The 20,405-nt window shown below is 45.4% G+C and overlaps 1 protein-coding gene across 1 annotated transcript in view; it reads left to right on the forward strand.

Moving 5' to 3' along the window:
* LOC128302044 (uncharacterized) overlaps window positions 1-15,996 on the forward strand; it is a 94,194-nt gene extending 78,198 nt beyond the window's left edge. The window contains exons 8-15 of the mRNA XM_053038759.1: window positions 7,760-7,918; window positions 8,990-9,162; window positions 10,083-10,276; window positions 10,367-11,074; window positions 11,142-11,441; window positions 11,516-12,192; window positions 12,285-12,514; window positions 13,896-15,996. Coding sequence (XP_052894719.1) covers window positions 7,760-7,918; window positions 8,990-9,162; window positions 10,083-10,276; window positions 10,367-11,074; window positions 11,142-11,441; window positions 11,516-12,192; window positions 12,285-12,514; window positions 13,896-14,170 — 2,716 coding nt within the window. The 3' untranslated portion in view covers window positions 14,171-15,996. The remainder of the gene's footprint in view (window positions 1-7,759; window positions 7,919-8,989; window positions 9,163-10,082; window positions 10,277-10,366; window positions 11,075-11,141; window positions 11,442-11,515; window positions 12,193-12,284; window positions 12,515-13,895) is intronic.
* Window positions 15,997-20,405: the final 4,409 nt, after the last annotated feature.

Raw genomic sequence — 20,405 nt, forward strand, 5'->3', positions numbered from 1 at the left:
GGGGGCAAAACGGTTTTCGATAAGCGTAACTAAATCGAAAATTTGCCTTCGCGTCGTGATATTCCCCGGGAAGGAATATCCCCAAAAACGAATAAAAAACAACGGACCCAAACCTGAACCCCAACCCCCCGAAACACTGACAAAACCGAACCACGCAGCTGCCCGTTCCAATGATTAATGAATCCTCGAGGACTTCGGTGCTCGGTCTCGATAGACGGTCACGGTGGGTGCTGCCCATTGATTTGAGGGGAATTTGCCCGAGCTTTTCGTGTCAGACAAATGTGCGAGGAAAAACTGGGAATTGTTTAGCACCCACCAACAACCCCCCCCCCACCCCCATCCCCCTCGTTGCCGCCATTTCGGGACATCTTCCCGATAGGATCAACATCGTCTTACAGCAACTTAACACAAGTTTAATCAGATTTTTCTGATCATCGCTCGTGAAAGTTTGCCGCACACAGATGTTGCGGCGCTGATAAATGTTCGCTGCTTTTGTTGCGCGGTGCCAGTGGCCGGACATTGACCGTGGTAGCATAAATCTTTCATCCTTTGCCTATTTATAGCGGGGACGGGGTTGGAAGGCGACCGACCCGCACGTGTGGTTGTTTGGGGTTTGGTGAATGCTGGGTGCGTTTTATGTGGTGGCTACGAGGTGTGAAGTTAATTGCTTTTCTTGAACCAATTTCATTTGAATATGAGGGATGGTTTTGTGCTCGAGTGCAAATTTCAGTCAAAAGTCAGTCAATTGGTTCAGGTGAAGCGGGCGGTGGTGATCCTCATTGGGCGGTGGCGCACATAATCCACCGCAAAGAAGATTGATTCAACGGTTACAGTGAGGCCCTTTTTTACGGCCACTGCAACGAACTGTTTGCGAACAGCAGAGTATGATGGAAATGCTAATGTATTAAGCAGCAATCACAAATTTGTTTTCGCGCCCTGGTGTTGGTGATGACGCTCTCTACCCAACGAAGGATGGGAATTTTACTATATTTACTAAAAATCATTAATGCCAACGAGGTTATCTAATGTGACATTATTTTAGTGACGTGTCTAAATCGTAAATACATTTTTTTTAACATACAGAAGACAACGTTCAGTAAACAACTGTCAATCCAAGTAGTCAACGCTGTCAATGCGTTACCAGGGTGTCGGACCAAGTCGGACAGCGTCAAATAATTAAATTAATTTCTCAAAAGAAGGAACAAGTTTGAAGAAATAATATCCGTGCAAGCAAAAGATCCAGCCACTGGGAATGAAAATACCCTCTGCAGTATTAAAGATGTTTTGACTGCGTTTGTTTTATACGGGGGCCAACATTTGAAGGGCTCTATCTATCTGCCTGGTGGACAGCTGATATTTTAAAACGGTGGAGTGATTCTGAAAATTAATTGTTCATTGAAGCATCCTACGCTGTAATAAGATTATCTCAACCATCGATTGCTGTTCCAATAAATCCATTTTGACCTGCAGGATTGAATAGTCCCAAAGGAAATTCTCTAAAATTGCCATTTTATTTCTCATTTGTAGTGGTTGAAGCACAACGCTTTCGGCTTATGTATTACTAGTGCTAGAAATGTTTGAATTCTTTGTACAAAATATGATCACGTGTATGTCCCGCCGAGATCGCGCCTGGCTCGACATTGAGAAACGCCACACTCGCATTGGCTCCTCTGATCCGTTTATCCGTTTGTGCCGTGAGTTCAATGTCATTTGTGATCGTCATCAACCTGACATGTTGGGCACCACGATGTTAAACTTTATTCATGCCTTTTAAGTGTTAACTGACTGAAAAACTGAACGTGACGCTTCCAGGGGACCACACACGGTCTGTTGAATTTTAGTTAATAAATAACAAATAAATATCAAATGACAATATTGATTCACCGGCGATATTAGAAAAATTCTTCAGCGCCTTCTATGCTCTGTCCTATTGTGTTCATTGAAGATCACCACAACACTGAAACTAATGCTACGGAACTGGTGGGTGGCTTTTGCACTGAGGATTTGCTTGTTGGTCTCGCTCAAACTCTCGTTGTCCTTTAATTTAGTTTTTCACTTAAATTCAAGTGCCTTACATAACACCAAGTAGAAGTAAAACAACAGATAATTCCAAAATGATTTTGAATAATAATAATCTTAATTCTTCCTAAGTTACTACGAGTCTGGTGAAATACATCTAAAAGAAATTCAGCTTTAATACAGTATTTTCGCAACAACAAAAAAAATAAACAAAAACTTACACAAAACCATCATCACACAAACTCAAATCTCATCGTTATCACCGTTCCGAACGAACAATTTCGGTAAATCCTTTTAACGGCTAAACGCATACCTTCCCGCAACTGTAACACCATTGCAAAACCGAAGCATCAAAACGTAATCATACAAAAAAACCACATCCATTTTGTAAAGCGTCATCTTATCTGGCTGTAAATCATGCCTTCCCTAACAAGCGGAGAAAGATTCCTTATCGATCGGTGGGGCCGCAACAAAAGCAAAGAAAAAAAACGAACTTAATTCACCGCTTCGTGTCGCGCCAACTATGCGCTAACTTTTAATTAGAGTTAGAGGCGGCAACAATGGCAGCAAGAAGGGCGGTCGCACAAGGCAAGCGGCGGAACCACAAAACCACGTGTCTAGTAATTTCAAGCCCGGCATTGTTGCAGCCCAGGATGCTGCAACCGTGCAAATGCCAGCAGTGTAAAAATGGGAATGAATTGGGGTTTTTTGGCGCGGGGAATTCGTTCGTTTAACACCAACTATGAGACCACCGTGGAAGCGTTCGGTTGAAGTTACTCATTAAAGTGCACTTGAGCGTTGGCTTTGTGTCGTTGCATTTATCTGTTTTTCGCACCTTTTTCGCGTAATTTCCATAAGAAAACGGTCCACTTTTAATGGTTTATTTCGCATTGCACGTTTTGCGTAAAGTTGCTTATTTGTTTGATTCTTCGGGTAGGAAGTTTGATTCCACTCCATCGCTTTCTCCTCTCGCTCGTTCTTCGTTCTTCCATTTTTATGTTACAATTTTCTTTGATTTCCAGCTTTGCCACGATTTACTTCCTTCTTGGTTGCGGTTTCCAATTTCTCGAGTGATAAAAAATCAACCAAAGAACAAAAAGTTATGAGCTTTCTTATGAAACAACTTCATTGCGCCATGGAGGATAAAGCAAAAACACTGTACGCGATGTGTCACCAGCACAAAAACCGGGTCAAACCGGCAACGCGCTTGGTGGAGGCTGGGGAGGGAGGGAAAAATGGTTGTAAAATTTCCTTCAGCTTTGCCAGCAGCTGCCTCTTCTACACCAGGGAGCAGCAAAGCAAGTTGGATGGTGGTACTTGCCGGTTCTCTTACGGACAGTAAATTCCTTGAAAAGGGTTCGAAATCACGAACAAAACGATGACACGGACGTGTAAACTGAAGCAAAAGCACGTTGCGTTTTTTTCTCTTGTTTTGTGTGATCGTGGGGAGTTTTCCTTTTTTTTCGCCTCGCGCTTCATTCGCGTACCTTTTTTGCCCCTTTCATCGCGCGCAAGCGAATTGTTTGGCAAAATCTGTTTTCCTTTCGCGCTGGAAACAACAGGAAACGCGGTGCCACGCGGTGAAGCTGGGTAAAAATCGGAAATCGTTTCACTCTTCACCAGCGCCAAACGATTTTATTTCGTTGTCTTTCCCAAACTCGTCGACTTCGGCGGCTCTCGGTACGGGTTTCCAGGGGTTTTCCTTCCTGTTTTTTTTTTCCTTCGTTCCAAAAAATGTACTGCGGGAAGTAAAGTCAACCACAACATTGCGAAACCACGGCACACGGGCGGCAAAAAGCGATAAACGGAAAGCGATAAAAATATCTAATTTATGAACTAACGGGTTTGTGCGACTTTCGGTAGTTTTCATCGAGTGTAACAGGAGCGCTTTCGGTTGAGGAAGGTTCCCCATTCCTTAACCTTTGCCTTGTGTGGCATGGAGTTTTTTTTTTCCGGTACCTTCCGGCGTGTACGAAACAACAAAACAACAAAACAAACGAAACATGCTTAAGAATTCCCTTGTGCTTGATAATTATGACCTCCCGCATTAAAGGTAATGAAAACCGAATTACCCTTCACGAAACTAAAAACGACCACCTTAAAGCCGGCGTTGGTGGTGGTGGTGGGAAAATGCGAAACACCCATTAGGAGGTTGCGAAGGCAAAAAAAAACGTTTTAAAAACACATTTTCATTCCGTATTGTAGCAACCGAAACGTTACGATTAGTTCTGTGACGTTACTTCCTCTACCGTATCCCTCTGCCAAACGCCGGCAATTATTCCAATCACGACCGGGCCACGATCAGGTTCATGCGATTTACCGAAAATTGTGTAGCTTAGTTCCCGTTGTGGAGCTCAACAGAGGGAACGCAGCCAGCAATTCAATTTCGCGTCCAGCTTCCACCGGGTCCCCCTCTTCAAACGGGGGGCTTTTCTTCCAATGAGGTGACGTGAAATTGGTTCGTGACTTGGTGTTGGCACGGTGAAAATTACGAAACCGCTAAATTTTCACTTCAATAACTGTTCACTTTCGTACACGACTTTTGCTCCAACCAGTCAATGGGGGTAAACGAAATAATAATTTACTTTTGTTACATGCAACTTCCTTTTGCGCGCACACATTTTCCTCTCTGTGTGTGGTGTCGGGGTTCGTTGCAGAGGTTGCATTTTCCCGTTTACCCTCCCGCACCCCACAATCGGTCGTACAATTGTTTCACACGACTGAAAACCCGTTGTCAACACACGGGAAGGCAACACAAGGATATGGAACGACCCAAACAAAAAACAAAAAAAGTAAGGAAACCAACAAGGCGATAGTTTATTAACCTCCGGAAAAGCCGCATGGCAAAAAGTGGAGAAAACTTCGAGTGCCACCACCGAGCAGCGAAAATAATAATTTTCACTTCTACTTTCCGACATTGCATTCCTGACAGTTTCCCCTCCCCATATTGACATACCACGTGGTGTAGAGTTCGTGCAAATCGTTTTCCCTATTTTTGCAACAGTGGTGGTTTTGAATTGTTTTTTTTTTTTTGTTGTTGCTTCACCCCAAAACAACTGCCAACATTGGGGCGCACAAGGAATGAAATTTGGTTCCAGTATCCGGGAAAATTCGTTCACGCGTGGCCCTCAAAACCCAAATCCCCCAACCACCCATTCAACCACAATTCAATGTTGCTAGCGTGTCGAGTGTGCTTTTTTCTTTGGTTTAGTGTGGTGGAAAATCCCCCCACATATACTCACACATATTCGGAAAGCACCACACAGATAGAAGTGGAAAACACAACTACAACACTCAGAATCAAACTGAAGCAATTCGGTGTGTTGTCGAGCGTTGGTTTATGAGAAAAGTTTTACCATTTTCCGCGTAAAAGATGGCAACACTGGTCGAACGCTGAAACCGGATGGTGGAAATGGTGCTTTCGTAGCACTTTTGGTTGTTGTTCCCCAGCTTTGCGAAGCTTTGGGTGTGAACGGAAGCGATACTGAGCGCTCGGCGTACGGGAGACCTGTGCTTAGTTTGTCTCGTTGTAGTTGCAGTGTAAATATGAATACTAATATTATTTTTTTGTTGTACGAAGGAAAAACAATTCACCATCATCGGCACGATCATCCCCCCAGCAAACGATGGGCTGCTCCGCTGCCCAGGAATCGACAGGAACTTTGGCATAGAAAAAGGAACATCAACGCATAAAATGCGCTTTATTATTCACCACATCCTAGTGCATCCGTTCCGTTGCAGGGGGTGTGTGAGCCCGACACTATTCAATCTGTCCGTGGGTAAAATGCACTTCAAACCGATGGCATAAACATTCATTGGTTGGTAGTTGCTGCAACAACTGCCTTTTTTTTTCGTTGAGCTTTCCAAACCCAAAAAAAAGCTCACAAAATTACAGCAACCTTTTTTTCCTTTTTTGCTTTGTGTGTGTTTTATCTCGCACACTTGGATGATGCTAACGCTTCACTGTCGCCATGGTAAACATGGCAACGGGTACAGTTGCACTGAACAAATTCTATTCATGAACATACAGCAACAACGTACACTCTCTCTCTTTCTTTCTCTTTCTCCCTCTCTCTGTCGCATCTATTTGCCGCACAAAAGCACATGTACCAGGCGATACGTTTTGGGGAGGGTTGTGTTACAGTGCGCGCGGATGCCGATTGTGCTGTAACTTTTTTAATTGCAACCCTCCCCCGAAAGAATTGGTGTGCAGAACGGAACTATTCGGGAGGGAGTGAAATGTTGACAGGATCAAAATGACTACACAACTTTCACCGTGCACCAATCGATGGGGTGGGTTGGGTGGGTGGGTGTGTGAGCCGCCGCCGTACCGGTTTGAAGGGCCATGATTTATTTCGCACACGTCGTTCGGTCACAATCGGTCACAAAGGAGTACCGCTTTTCCCGACCGGGGACCAGGGTCAAAGGGATTCAACATTCGAATAGTTCCTCCTATTTGTCCACGAGTGATGTGATATGCGCGTGTGTGTTTGCGTTTCTGGCGAGTGCTCTCATTAAAACTTTCAAACCGGCCCCGTACAATCCGGTGTTCCGTCAGCGGAAAGCTCGTCACCCATTTCGTGCCTTTCGGTCAGGTTGACACGGTCGTTTCAAACTCAACCGTACCGTGGTCCGGGCGTACAGTGGCCACGCTGGGCATGGTCATTTCGTGGCCAACCAGAGAGCAAAGTGGCGTTTGTCGGTGTTTTTTTTTTTCTTCTTCAAATGGAAGAGAATCGTTTCTATTATTTCATCCACTTTTTGAGCGACTAGCGAAAAGGGACATCATGGCTCATGGGGGCGGGGTTTGTAAATTGGCTTGCCCGTTACGGTTCGTGTAAACTTGAGTACGAGGTTGGAAAATTGTTTTCAATGGACACAGTTTCGTTCGTGGGCCGCATTTGTGTTAGGCCTTTGCTTGTTGCGTTTACTCAGCGTGCTTTCATACGTGCGTAAGCAGCAACGGGTCAATTGTATTGTTTGTTGTGTAATGTTTTTTCCATGTTAACTTTATCGATCTTGAAATGTACTTCCGATTGCTTTTCTATTCTCTTGGTTTTTTGATTTTGTATGTGAATTTATGAATTTTCATTTATTTTACTTAATTTGCATCAATTTTTTTCCTTTTTCCAATCTCCTGTAGTTGCTTCATTTATTCCTTCTTTTATCTTTCTTTCGTTTACTTTATCTTTTTTTACCTCCTTACTGTTGCTGTTTCGTCAGTTTTTCTTTCCTTCCTACCCTGTTTTCTTTTTCATTTTCCCTACTTCATTGTTGTCAGTTTACCTTAAGTTTATTTAGATATAAATGATTGTATAAACTTTTAAACTCTTAAGGTACACAACAAATTACATATTAAATAAAATGAAAGCAATATTTTAAATCGAACTTTTTCAAATGTTTGCATGAATTTATGTTGCTTTAGTATTTTTATATACTATTTACAATGCTATCAATTGAAAAATTCTTCATAATTCAGTGTAAGGACGTATTTTTTCTAAGAAGAAATATAAAATAAACCAATTAAAGAATTTTTCTTTTATCCATCACAATAAAAATGTGGTTTAGGGGGTCCTTTAAGGAAACCAATTTTAATTTTATCTCGTGAACATCATTTACCACCTGCCAACTAATCGTTACGCTGAAATCATCGTATAATTTTCAATTTTTTGTGCCTGTTAATTCCACAGAAAAATGGCTTATTTTCATCCACGGTAAACTTTGTTGCCTCTACTTACAGATCCATTGCCAGCTTAAACAAAACATCGCGTGCGGTACGGGCCTGGTCGGACTGTACCGGCGAGCGGGATCATCTGATCTTTTACGACGGTAGCAGCACCAACGATCCGGTACTGGCAAAGTACTGCGGCGGAGACTGGTTGCCGCGTGTCGTTTCCCGGTAAGTGACGCCTAGACGAGTGAATCGCAAAGTTTTGGATAATTAAGCACACATGTGCCGGTAAATAACGCAACCCACGCACCGAGATATCGAACACCGAGGGATGACACAAAAAGGGAATGCAGACGGAAGGGAAAACAATTGCCGAAATGAAATATGTTCTCGAGATGAGACGAGTTGAAGGCTGCCCTCAAATCATGTGTAGATCTTCAACGTAAGCCGCTGTTTTGGAGAATGGAGGAAAACAAAAGTTTCTTTTCGCATTCCGACGGATTTTTCAAAACGGAATGGATTTCATTAGAAAGCTTGGTGGAAATTTCTTAAAAACTGAAAAACTTGCCTCGAAGATCCAACGTTGCTTCACGCGTTCTATTTTCGCGTGAACTTTCATTAAGCTTCGTCAAACACCCAAACCACCCTCCCTACCGGGTAACGAGTCGTGCGTTGGGACTGACGTCAATGAAACGTGGAAAAAAATGGCGGCGAAAAATCACGGACACGGATTATATTCCGCTGTAACTCAAAAAGATTATTTCAAAAGTACTCCCCGGGTAATCTTTCCGGAACGATACGATACGAATGATGTTTTCCACCATTTCCACACACACACACACACACACAAACACATGTAAGTGTGTGTACGTGTGCTTTTTTCGCGGCAAGCGCCAGGAAACTTTTCTCATTTTCTTATTCGGTGATAATATAACTTATGTTTCCCGGTGGCAGATATCAGCACAGACAGCAACATATTTCCCCGAACAATGGAGGAAAATGTTGGCGGATTTCCGTGGAACTGTGTAATCCACATCATCTACCCACGTGGCTGGATTAGTGGCGGATAGTGAGCGGACGTGTGTTCCCAACGGTGAAGATGAAAACGCTACGATATATGATGATTGAGAAGTTACACGAACGTTTGAATAATTGGTTCTGGAAAATGAGAAAAACGGTCGAATCAATGGAAACCATGGAAACCATCGGGTTTCAAATTACTGTCGAACACGTTGTGCTGCCGGTTAAAGTTGTGTCGTTTTTTTTTTCTAAATAATATTTTCTCTCATCTTTCCACAGCGGTCCGGAAATGCTGATCGCCTTCCATTCGAGTCCCTTCTCCGCACCGCTCCAGTCCGGTCAGTCGAACCGCGGTTTCGAGCTGGACGTCGACATCCTGTTTGCCGATTCCGACTCGTACGACTTTGCCCAGGGCAGCAAGTGCGAGTTTCACATCAATGCCTCCAACCCAGGTAAGCGCACGCTAATGAGTCGCTACAAAAGTTCCCCATTCACAAATAAAAAAAAAAAAACCCCGGGTGCCAAAGATGGGCCATTAACGGCCCGAGTGACAGCTTGGACGAGAGCAATAAATTTCGCGCCGTGTGTCGTCACCCGCGTCATGGCAATTGTCCTCGCGGAATGTCCTGACCTGATTTCTTTGCCCCCCCCTTTACTGATGGCAGACGAGAAGTGAGTGCGAAAACACAAGAAAAGTGGCAAAGTGCTTCCGCAGCCCGAAACACGTTCCGTCAATTTCGAACGCAAACAACATTTAAATAGCCATAAAAATGGTTTGGCTTTTTGAAAAGCTGGAAAAAAGGAGGCAAAGGAATTGAAGCAACTCCCATTCACCCGACATGGAAACGATTTTTCCGACCCATCATTGAGGGGCCACCCACGGGTGGAGCTGGAGTGTATGAAAGAAAATCAATTTACATCAAGCTTAGCGAGCGCTAAAGCCCATCAGTCTGTCTATCGATGGGCTAAACCGCGCGACGGCGACGGCTCAATCGTTGAGGGACTGCTACTGCCCCCTGTACGATGAAGAACCATTGTTCACGGGCGCGCGAGGCAACAATGAGCAAACGGCAACGGCAATCTGGTTGCAGGAATGATAAATTCAATTTCCTGTTTCCGTTTAAGGCGTGTGCTGCTGGTGCTGCTTTTACTTTTGCCGGTGACATCATGAGACAAGCGTGTACAAGTAGTAGCTTATTCACGGGAGAGCAATCCTTGGGGTCGTCCGGAGAGGGTGGTTTTTTAAACTTTTTTCTTTCTTTGAAACTGTTGTGGGCCCCGAAGGTTCATGTTTGGAACTTATATGTCAGTATGGATTGAATTTTCGCAATTTCTCCATGTGTCTCCTCTTTCGTTCGATCGCGTTTCACAGATGAAGTGTTACTGTCGCGCCGTGGCAGGATGGGCCATTTGCTCAGCCCGCGCCATACGCTCGCACCGAACACGACCTGCACGTACTACTTCCACGGTATGCCGACGGATTTGATTTGGATATCGTTCACACACTACCATCTGCAAATCCTGCAACCGAGCAGCAGCGGGAGCGATAATTCCACCATCGGACGGGTACGTGTGTCTCGGCTGGCTGGCTGGCGGGTGCCGAATGGCCACTTAATGTCACCGTTTTTATTTCATCTGCCTCCCCCCCCATTTCAGAGCGAGTCACCCTTGCCGTGGATTACGCGTACCCGCATCTGGGACAGTGCCGGTACGTACGTCCCGGTACGCACCACCTCTCCCGCAAGCATTCTGTCCTCGCCGGGCGGTCCTTCGACCACGGCGTACGGTTCCACGCTGGGTGGTGGCGTACGGGAAGGCGGATCATCCGCGTTGCCGGGGCTAACCACGACGACGGCACTCTACCAGCAGCTGATGAACCGAACCGTCAACAGCTACTACACCGGTGTCAATCAGAACGGCAAGAGTCTCAAGATCAATGTGGACAACGTGTGGAACCCGGTGGATCAGTACATCTACGGGCCGACGGTGAACAGCATCTTCAACCAACCGCCACCGACGGCTCCGAGCGAGGGTGGCCGCGGTCGGGGCTCGTCCGGCTATGGATCGTCCGGACAGGATAAATACGCCAAGCACAAGGGCAAATCCGAGCTGGGTGCCGGCAATTACGTGCAGTCGGTACGCCACGGCAAAGACTCGTCCGGGGGTTACGATCTTGCCAAGGACCATGGCCGGAAGGACCGGCAATCGTCCAAAGCGGCACCGTACGGGTCACGCCGCTTGATGGCGGAATTCTTCGACAATGAGGCTCCGAAGCTGTGCGACCACATGACGCTCGAAAGCAAAGGCCATGGGATGCGCCCGTGCACACCGTTGGAAAGCTACGTCAGCACGGGACGGGATTTGGTAAGTGTGTGTGTGTGTGCCATTTGCGAATGTATTGGAAAACCCGATTTTTTTTGTTTTGTTGCAGAAAATTGAATTCCACACCATGACCGGTACATCGCTGTTTCCGTCGAGCTTCGGTATCAACTATGAGTTTGTGGACACGGAGCTCGGTGGCGATCCGTACCTGGGCGAGCAGAAAAAACCGCGCGTTCCCCAGGAAGATCTCACGCAGGCGGCCGATCCGTCGCTGCCGATACTTTGTTCGCGCGTGTTCCGCAAGCGGAAAGGAGATTTCCAGTCACCGCGGAACGTATTCCTTCATGGTCGCGGTGGTGCGAAGAACATTTCCTGTCTGTACCGGTTCGAAGCATCCGTTGGCGAAAGGGTACGGGTTGTTGGTTGCAACCCAATGGCACACGCGCATTTGCTTATTGCTTGCGTTTTTCTCTTTACCGACAGGTCCGCGTCGAGCTGTTCAACGTGTCGTTCGGTGAGTTTGCGACCTGCGTTACCGAGAGCGATGGTCATACGGGGCGGGCCCGTTGCAGCCCGTCCGAAACCGAACCGGACAGCCGGATCGGTGAGCTGCGCATCTACGACGTGCCCTACCCGGACGCCCGCATCCCGCTCGGTTGCTTCTGTGACAACACCAGCAGCACCTACAACGCCCCGCTTACGTTCATCTCCAACTCGCGCACGCTGGAATTGACGTTCGTCGTAACGCGGCTAAACATTTCCGAGGATTTTGCGGACGTGTACTTCCACGCGGCGTACGACTTTATCCGGGTGCCCGAGTGTCGCCGGAGGCTGCGGTTGCGCGGCTCGGGCGGTGAGGACGAGATGAACTTTCCGCTCCGTTCGCACGAAGCGAGCTGTGACGGATTGCCGTGGTACATCGAGGCACAGCAGCAGGACCGCAGCCTGTTCGTGCGCACCTGGGGCAGCTTTCTGCCGGTGGAACCGACGGCGGACGATTTTGCCAAGTGTAACACACGCAACCGGCTGATCGTGTACAGCGGTGTGCCGCTGAAGGTGATGCGTGTCATCTGCCCTTCGCCACCGTCCCGAGGGTCCGCCGCGTTGCACATCTTCAGCGAGGACTGGCTGAGCAATCAGCCGTTCCTGACGTTCGATAGGTAGGTAGCTCGGATGGGGAGATGCCCCTGTGCTGAGAGATTGGGTTGTGTTTATTGTGTTGTGCGTACGTTTTTGTTTGCTTCCCGCGCAGACCGGTGAGTATGGTGCTGGAACCGATACACAAGGAACCGGGCAGTATCGGGTTCTCCTGGCTGGAAATTCAACGGACGAAGGCGTCACTCATCCAGCAGCTCGATCTACAGTCAAACTTTACCACCAACGATACGCTGGTAGAGTTTGGGCTTTATCCACGCGAGACGGAGTGCGAATATCGGTGTCCAGAGCTGGACGCTTGCATCGGTAGCGCCCTCTGGTGTGATGGTGAGTTACTCATACCTTCTGCTCCACGCACACACTTGTACCAGGTTTGGCTGATAATTGTTTGGCCTGACACACAGATCGCGCTAGTAGATTCAAATCCATATCGTAATTAGTTTGTACCAACCTTGAAACGAATTCTGTCCAAATTTGACAGCACTCGGACAATAACCTAATGAACTAGAGCATTTTGCATGACGCAGCTTTTGTGCTTTGAGTAATCTTGGATAAGAAGAAATTTCGCGTGGTGATAAAGTATTGTTTTTTGAAGACGAAAAATACAGTCGAAGCCAAAAATTGGTTTGATGAAGAGTTTTTGGACACTGCTCCACCAAAACCAACCTTAAAATTGTGGAATTCTAAATTTAAATGTGGTAAAATGAACCCTGAGGGCGATGAACACAGTGGACGTCCAAAAGAGGAGGTTACAGAGGAAAACATAAAAAAAAATCACAAATTTATTAAAAGCAACCGTAATGTGAAGCTGATCGAGATAGCTGACACCCTAAAGATGTCTGAGGAACGTGTTGGACATATCATTCACAGGTATTTGGATATGAGAAAGCTCTGTGCAAAATGGCTGCCGCGTGAGCTCACATTTGACCAAAAACAACAACGAATTGATGATTCGGTGCAGTGTTTGGAGCTGTTTAAGCGAAATAAATCCGAGTTTTTGCGTCAATATGTTACCATGGATGAGTCTTGGCTTCTCCACTTCACTCCAAAATCCAATAGACAGTCATCCGAGTGGACTGAACGCGAAGAACCTGCTCCAAAGCTGGGACAACGCAACAATCAGCTGGCAAGGTTATGGCGTCAGGTTTTTGGGATTCGCAAGAAATAATCTACATCGACTATCTTGAGAAAGGAAAGACCATTAACAGCGACTACCATATTAAGTTATTGGAGCGTTTGAAGGACGAAATCGCCAAAAAATGACCACATTTGAAGAAAAAAAAAGTTTTGTTTCATCAAGAAAACGCACCGTGCCACAAATCAGTGGCAAAAATTCATGAATTAGGCTACGAATTGCTTCGCCACCCATCGTATTGCATAGATCTGGCTCCCAGTGACTAATTCCTTTTCTCAGATATCAAAAGAATGTACTCTTAGACGAAATTTTCCTCGGATGAAGAGGTATTCGCCGAAACTGAGACCTTTTTTGAGAGGCAAATACTACTACAAAAATGGTATCGAACAATTGAAAGATCGCTATAATTGGTGTATCACGCTTGAAGGGATCCTAGGCCAAACAATTATCAGCCCACCTGTTAGACATTTTAATAGATTAAAGTAAAATAACTTCTTAATTAAACTATTTCCGCTTGGGGGATTGGAACTCGATTTCTTTTTTCTTATTTTTCCGTCTGTTGCAAAACAACAGGTCGACCCAACTGTCCGTCCGGGTACGACGAAAGCGAGCAGGAGTGTGGCAGCCGACTGATCGAGCTCCCGGGCGGAATATATGCGGCGTTCGGGTGCGTTGCTGCCGCCATTTCCGCCTGTCTCATCTTCTGCCTGCTGGTGATGGTGAAGAAGCGGCGCAAAGCGAACGAAAAGCTCAAACCAACGGTCGGTACCGGTGCCGCCTCGCTCAACGGCACGCTGTCGAAGAAGGACTACAAGAAGGAACCACTGTTCTTCGATCCGGACTCCTGACACGGGCTGCAACCGGTCGAGTACATCCACGTCGACCGGGAAACGACCGTGTGACATGCTGTCTACCTGGATATGGATGATCTGGCGTACTGCTAGATCGCTTACCACGTTCTCGTTCCTTCCACGTCCGATCTGGCAACCCCATGCCTTCTTTCTTCCACCTTTCCCCACCTATGTTTTCTCTCTCATCCCCCACCAACCCGCTCTATTTTCTTCATCCCACTTTTAAAACCCAGTGAAATGAGTGAGCGATCATACAACCCAAAACGACAGCAACACGGTAAGCGACAGTACACACAACCCCAGCGTGCTAGCGTTGTCAAGCGAGATCTGACGAGTGAATGCAGCAACGAACTCATCCACCATCCAGGTGGCGATGCCAACAAACAAACAAAGCAAACAAAACAAAACAAACAGGACAAACTAATCTCCCTCCCGCATACACAGCATACCGGATCGAATGTACTCGATCACCTAGGTTAATCGAATGGCAGTAGTTGTGAGACATGGATGATGTTCTTTTCCCTTTAGAAGCACTTTGAAAACACGGCAGCTGCGCTCCGTTTTGCAAGGTGCAGAATGTTGAACGGGAAAGGAAGATGTCCGGTTGGGCTGTTTGGACCTTCGGGCAAATTTGCGGTCGGTCGTTGTATGTATTCTACCGCTGCGTGAAAATGTGAGGCTACCGATCGATTTTCAGTACCACTACAGGAACGGAGAAGAAGAAGGAGAGAGAGGGTAGGCGCTATAAAGGTAAGAAATCGTAGCACAAACACTGTTTCCTAGTAAAGAAAAAGCAAACAACAAAAAAACGTATATTTAAACTATCTAGTTGAACAAATGTAGCAGCACGTAAAACAAAACTAGAAGCACAAACAAAAACAAAACAAAACAAACTAAATCATACACAAATGGAAATCATGCAAATGGAAGTGGCGCAGCAGAGCGGAATAAGGACGGGAGAGATGGATACGGGAAACCATTACCAAAAACGAAACCCAACGGGCGGGGGAGGGCGAGAATGGGGTGAATAAACACACACACAAATGCGCCACGGGGTAGGTTCTCTAAGTGTAGCATACATTCTAGTTCATGTTTCAGATCCTCCGATATCCGGCTCCTTATCCGCGCTCGTGGGTCAGGCGCGGGCCCCACAGGAGGACAGTGGACTGTCTTCGATTTTAAATGATAGATACAGCATAGCTACCATTGCTAGTGAGAATGGTGATAGCTTACAAAAAAAAGAAGAAAAAACAAACGGAATACTCCCGATGCCGGGAGTGATAAAGTCGCACGTTGATACCACTAAGTGGGGTTAAAATATAAACGTTTGCGACCAAAACGCGAGAATCCGCATTGTTGTTACTTTGTTACACCGACTTTGTTCGTGCGTTTGGGGCATAGCTTTTACTTTTACTATAGCGTATGCGTGTGTGTGTGTTGTGGTTCTGTTTTAGCACAAATTATTATTAATTTTGACTAAATTGGAACTGATGCGGAACCAATGGGTTAAGAGGTGTTTTTGTGTTGTAGTCTAATTGATAGTGCAATTAAAATGTTTTGAATTTTTTTATCATACCTAAATTGTTTTCTTGAAGGGAATGCTTTTATTTCCATAATGATAGGGACTAAGATAAGTAAAAATGTTTGCCAAAATGTCTCACTGTCACACAACACTGTCAGCACCAATAAGTTACCGAGAATGCTTGAGGATATTACAATTTGTGCGAGGGAAATCACACCTACTGTTTTCAAAAACTTCACTGCCACAAGCTAAGTTGAAACTATTCAATACATCAAGGTAAATTCAAGGTGAAAAATGCCAATTTCGAAATAAGTTGCCATTAGAAAATTAATCAAACTAAAATAAAGCCTACTGTGGAGAAAATTCGAAACACGAAATAGTTAAATTTTGGTTTTGAAATAAGGATGGCTCTTTCCTTCATTACCATTACCTTCTGAACGAACAATCGACGAAAGAACAGCACTAGTTTAGCATATATATTTTTCTCTTATGGCACGTTACCAAATGCGACAGCTGAAGCCGACGTGACAGCAACTGTTAGCGCAAGTAAATTGCAACAGTTGTATATCACGAGCAAACTAAAAACGGAATCAAAACATAGCAAAAGAACACACACACACAGACAGGAAGTAATAATGCAAATAAGATGAGACGAAACAAGTAACAGTATAACAAACATAACACAGAAATTCGAAGCTAGTACAGAGATGGTAGAGAACAACTGCACCGTATTAAAAAAGATTAACGAAGCAACCGGGATGTAACGGCAACCAAACTTTCACTACCAACACACACACACAAACGTACACGTACACGTCAATGTGTAACACTTTAGGCCTTTGGTGCACCATCCGGTACTGCCTGTTACGTTCGTTATCAAATCCTTTCTCCCTTGCGTGGCCTCGAGGACGAGAGTCTCGAAGTCAACTTCTTTAAGTGCATGGCCATCAAACTAACAAACAACAAGAAAAAAAACCTACCCCCCCACTTCCATTTTCTCGACTGTTCACTATTTCTCTTTCTCTATCACTTTCCACTTGTTCCCTTATCACTTTTTTCTCACTCGCAGAATCAACCGCTTCAACATGCAACTTGATCGATCCTTTTGTCCACTTGTAAAATAGCGTCGGAGCTTCTAGAGTAATATTCGTTTCCTACTCGTTTGCTAATTTTTCCACAATGATATTGAACGTGCATAAGTGTAATGTAAACTAGCGTTAGTGTAGGGACAACGTATTGTACGCACATTCCTGCACCGGGAACCGTTTCTGTGCACTGTCAAACTGAACCGGAGCTGTTGTAACAGTGTGAACGGGTGATCGTATGCATGCGTATGAAAAATGGTTGCGAATGTATTGATGAAGATGAAGAGAGATGAATGTTTTCCTTGTGTGAAAAGTTACAACAAAAAAACAGAAGCAATTTAGCAAACCAGTATACATCCAACGTGTAAAAGGCTAAATTAAATTTACCGACAAAACGGCCATCATTTGAAAGACAAGGAACGTGTAACCCCGTTCGAATACGAATAGCAAGGTGAGAAAAGAATGGTAGAAAGAGAAATATGTGAAAAGTTGCAGAGGAAAAAAAACAGGAAAACGTACACGGTGTCGTGAAACTAAAAGTAAAAAGGGTAAAACCGGTGTACACTTTACGTCGATGCAGTACTAACTAATATAACCAAAACTAAACACAGGAAGCCGATGAAAGCGGCAACCGAATTGAAAACTTTCGTGCACTATTTGTAAACCAGAGTAAGAAGAAGAAAGGGAAAAAACAAATAGACGAAGAACATAATTTAAAAGCAAAAGAAACAAAACCAAAAGGAAAACTAACACAAACATCGCAAAACAAATAGCGAAACAGAACAGTCCACTGGAGGGAACTGCTGCATTTACGTACGAGCAGCGTATCTTTTGTGTTAATGTGTATGTGTGTTTGTAAGTGTGTGTGACTGTCACTGGCTTGTCTAAGCCAGGTCTTGTCTTAAGATTTGGCAGTAGCAAAACTTTTGCACAAACGCAACAACACCACAGGACGGGGGGGAAATGAAGCGTTTTCGTTCTGTTTTTGCATCGGCAAAACGCTCAACCGACTGCAAAACACACACAATTCGCAGCAAAAGACACATCTAAAACCAAAGCAAACCGATATTATGTAATGTGAGCGGGGAAAGCAGAACAATGGCGGACGAAGCAGAAAAAGAAAGAAAAGATGCGATCCTTACTAGTCGATACAAGAGTAATATAAGTATAAACAAAATGAAATGATAAAAAAAACACACACACACTCACACACAGAAAAGAGAATATAGCAAAGCTCCAACAGTTGGAATTTGTTTAGGTGTAAATATAGGTACTTGGTAAGCGGGCGAACTTCAAACCAAACCAAACAAAGCGTGGGTACAGATTTATAAACAGAGAAGCGTCGTGAAGAGAACGATAGCGAAAGAACGAGAGAGAAAAACAAAGTTATGCGTAGTACTAGCTAAAAGGAAAATGAAATCGGAACGGAGAAGCATAAACCAAACGCCAGAACAGTATAATTGAAAAACAAAAAATGGTGATGCAAGGTGCAGAAGGCAGAAGAACAAGTGAAAAATAATAAACCAGTGGCCAATGAATGACCGAAACAAAACAAAAACCTACTCGACTACTTACTCGACCTCTACAATCGTGTTCCGAAAGAATGTTAAACAGTTGTTGCTTTTAAATTGAAATTCTCCTGTCTTTATGCTTAATCGAACCGTATAAACGCGACTTAAGGCACGAAAGATCGTTCGGCTCCACGTGTAGAATCGATCGGGAAGGGGTGGCGAGCGAATATGATCAAAACAAAACCACCGTTAAGCGACTTTAAACACACTCACACCAATGCAATCTCTCGGGGGGTGCGGAAAGCTTTCAAAGCTCCATGCGCACATACGACGAACGATCGCGCTGCGCGAACAAGCGACGAACCTCCCCTTCGACGATCGGCAGCTCCCGAACGGTGGCGCCTGTTCGCATGCCCCCAAACAGCAAACATACACACACACACACACACGCGAAGCATAAACCCAGAAGTCACATGGCGTTGAACGACCGTACCGAACAGCTGTTAGAAGCAGGTCTGCATGGAGCTGAAAGAAATGCACCCCAGCAGGGGGGGAGCAGCTTTTCTTCGGTATGCGTGCACGGATAGGGTGGTTTCTGGGGGTGCCCTCCCCATTTTTGGGTTGCGTACGATTGGCGCCTCTGTATGGGTGCATGTTGCAGTCACCGTGGCGTAGCGTGTATAGTGGGAGTCAGCGGGTCTTCGCACAGCAGGAAAGCTCCGACAAAAAAGAAAGAAAAAAAACAGCCGCAAACAGCGCAAGCAACAGGCGGCTGGCCTGCCGTACGCGCGCACACCGTCGTTGCACGCGTGAAAGAGAGATGGCAATGTGGCAGTGTTATGCGGCAACTAAATATGTAGGTCTCTCCCCCTTTCGGAGCCGGCCTTTTGGTCCGCAGACAGGCAAGAAATAAACAGAAAAATTACCGTAAACAGCTCCTCAGTTAAACCGCGAACGCTAATCGGAACAGTTCGCAACGCGTGTTTTGCGTGCACGGCGTGCGTAGTGAGGCCAAAGCACTTTGAGAAGATTGAGAAGATACACACAACATTTTGTTGGTGATTTTTTTCTTTGATTGAAAGGAAGAAAAGAGTTATTGCCCGCAAAAGAAATCAAATTTGTTCTCTCTTCTACAAAATCGAACAAATCGAATCAAAACCACTCTACTCCATTTCTTTCACGCTTTTGATTGCGTACAGCGGAAAGGTTCTTAGTGGGATATTTTTAAGTTCCACTCTTCCGGAAATCAACCGGAAAGCTGTGAAAATCGAATTGTTCCGTGTGGAATTGTGTCTCCGTCTTCGTTTCAATTTTCGTCGTGGAAACGTGAATCATCTTCATCATCGCAGACGACAAACGTCTCCAGCGCGTCAAGCTTCCTTTTGTTGTGCTCGCCGCTCAGCCGAGAGTGTTAAATCGGCTGCCGCAACGATCAAGTTCACTGTCGCAGCAAAAGAGCAGCAAAACTAGCATCCCTGAATCCCGACACCGAGTGCGTGGGTACATTTCGTGTGTTTTTTTGTGTGTGAAGCCTGCTTTGCTAAACGGATCCGTTGGCCGGCGATCGTGACACCTTTTGCTGTGTGATTAAATCAAGTGCATTCCATCAGAAGGAGAAAAAAACACCACCACTCCACCATCTTTACGGTGGTGATGAGCAAAAATCGATTTACCTAAAATGTTCACCGCACGCAAAGCGTAATGGAACCGGATATCATCTTCGTTTTGTGAAATTGTGCGATCTGGTGAAAGGTTTCGCCAGCGGTTGGCGATTGGTCTGTTGAAAGTGGTACAATCCGGCTAGAAGCTAAGCCCGGAGCTAAGGTGACACAAGGAAGCATCACGGGAAGCATTTGCCGAAAGTGTCATCCCTCGAATACCCCGGTGCGTGTGCGTGTCTCTGTGTGTGATTGCGTATGTGCTCAAGGTGCTCTGTATGTGTGTGCGTTTTTTTGTGGGTGTGATTCATTAACAAATTTTCACAAGCTACCGTGAAGTGAGGCCAACTACACCAACTACGAAAGCAACGATCGCTCGGGGTGTTAAGTGATTGATCAACGCTGGTGAATACGCTGGGCCCCAAAAAATTCTTCACCCAGTTTCAGACGCTCGAC

This window comes from Anopheles moucheti, chromosome 3 (assembly GCF_943734755.1).
Source record: "Anopheles moucheti chromosome 3, idAnoMoucSN_F20_07, whole genome shotgun sequence".
NCBI lineage: Eukaryota > Metazoa > Arthropoda > Insecta > Diptera > Culicidae > Anopheles > Anopheles moucheti.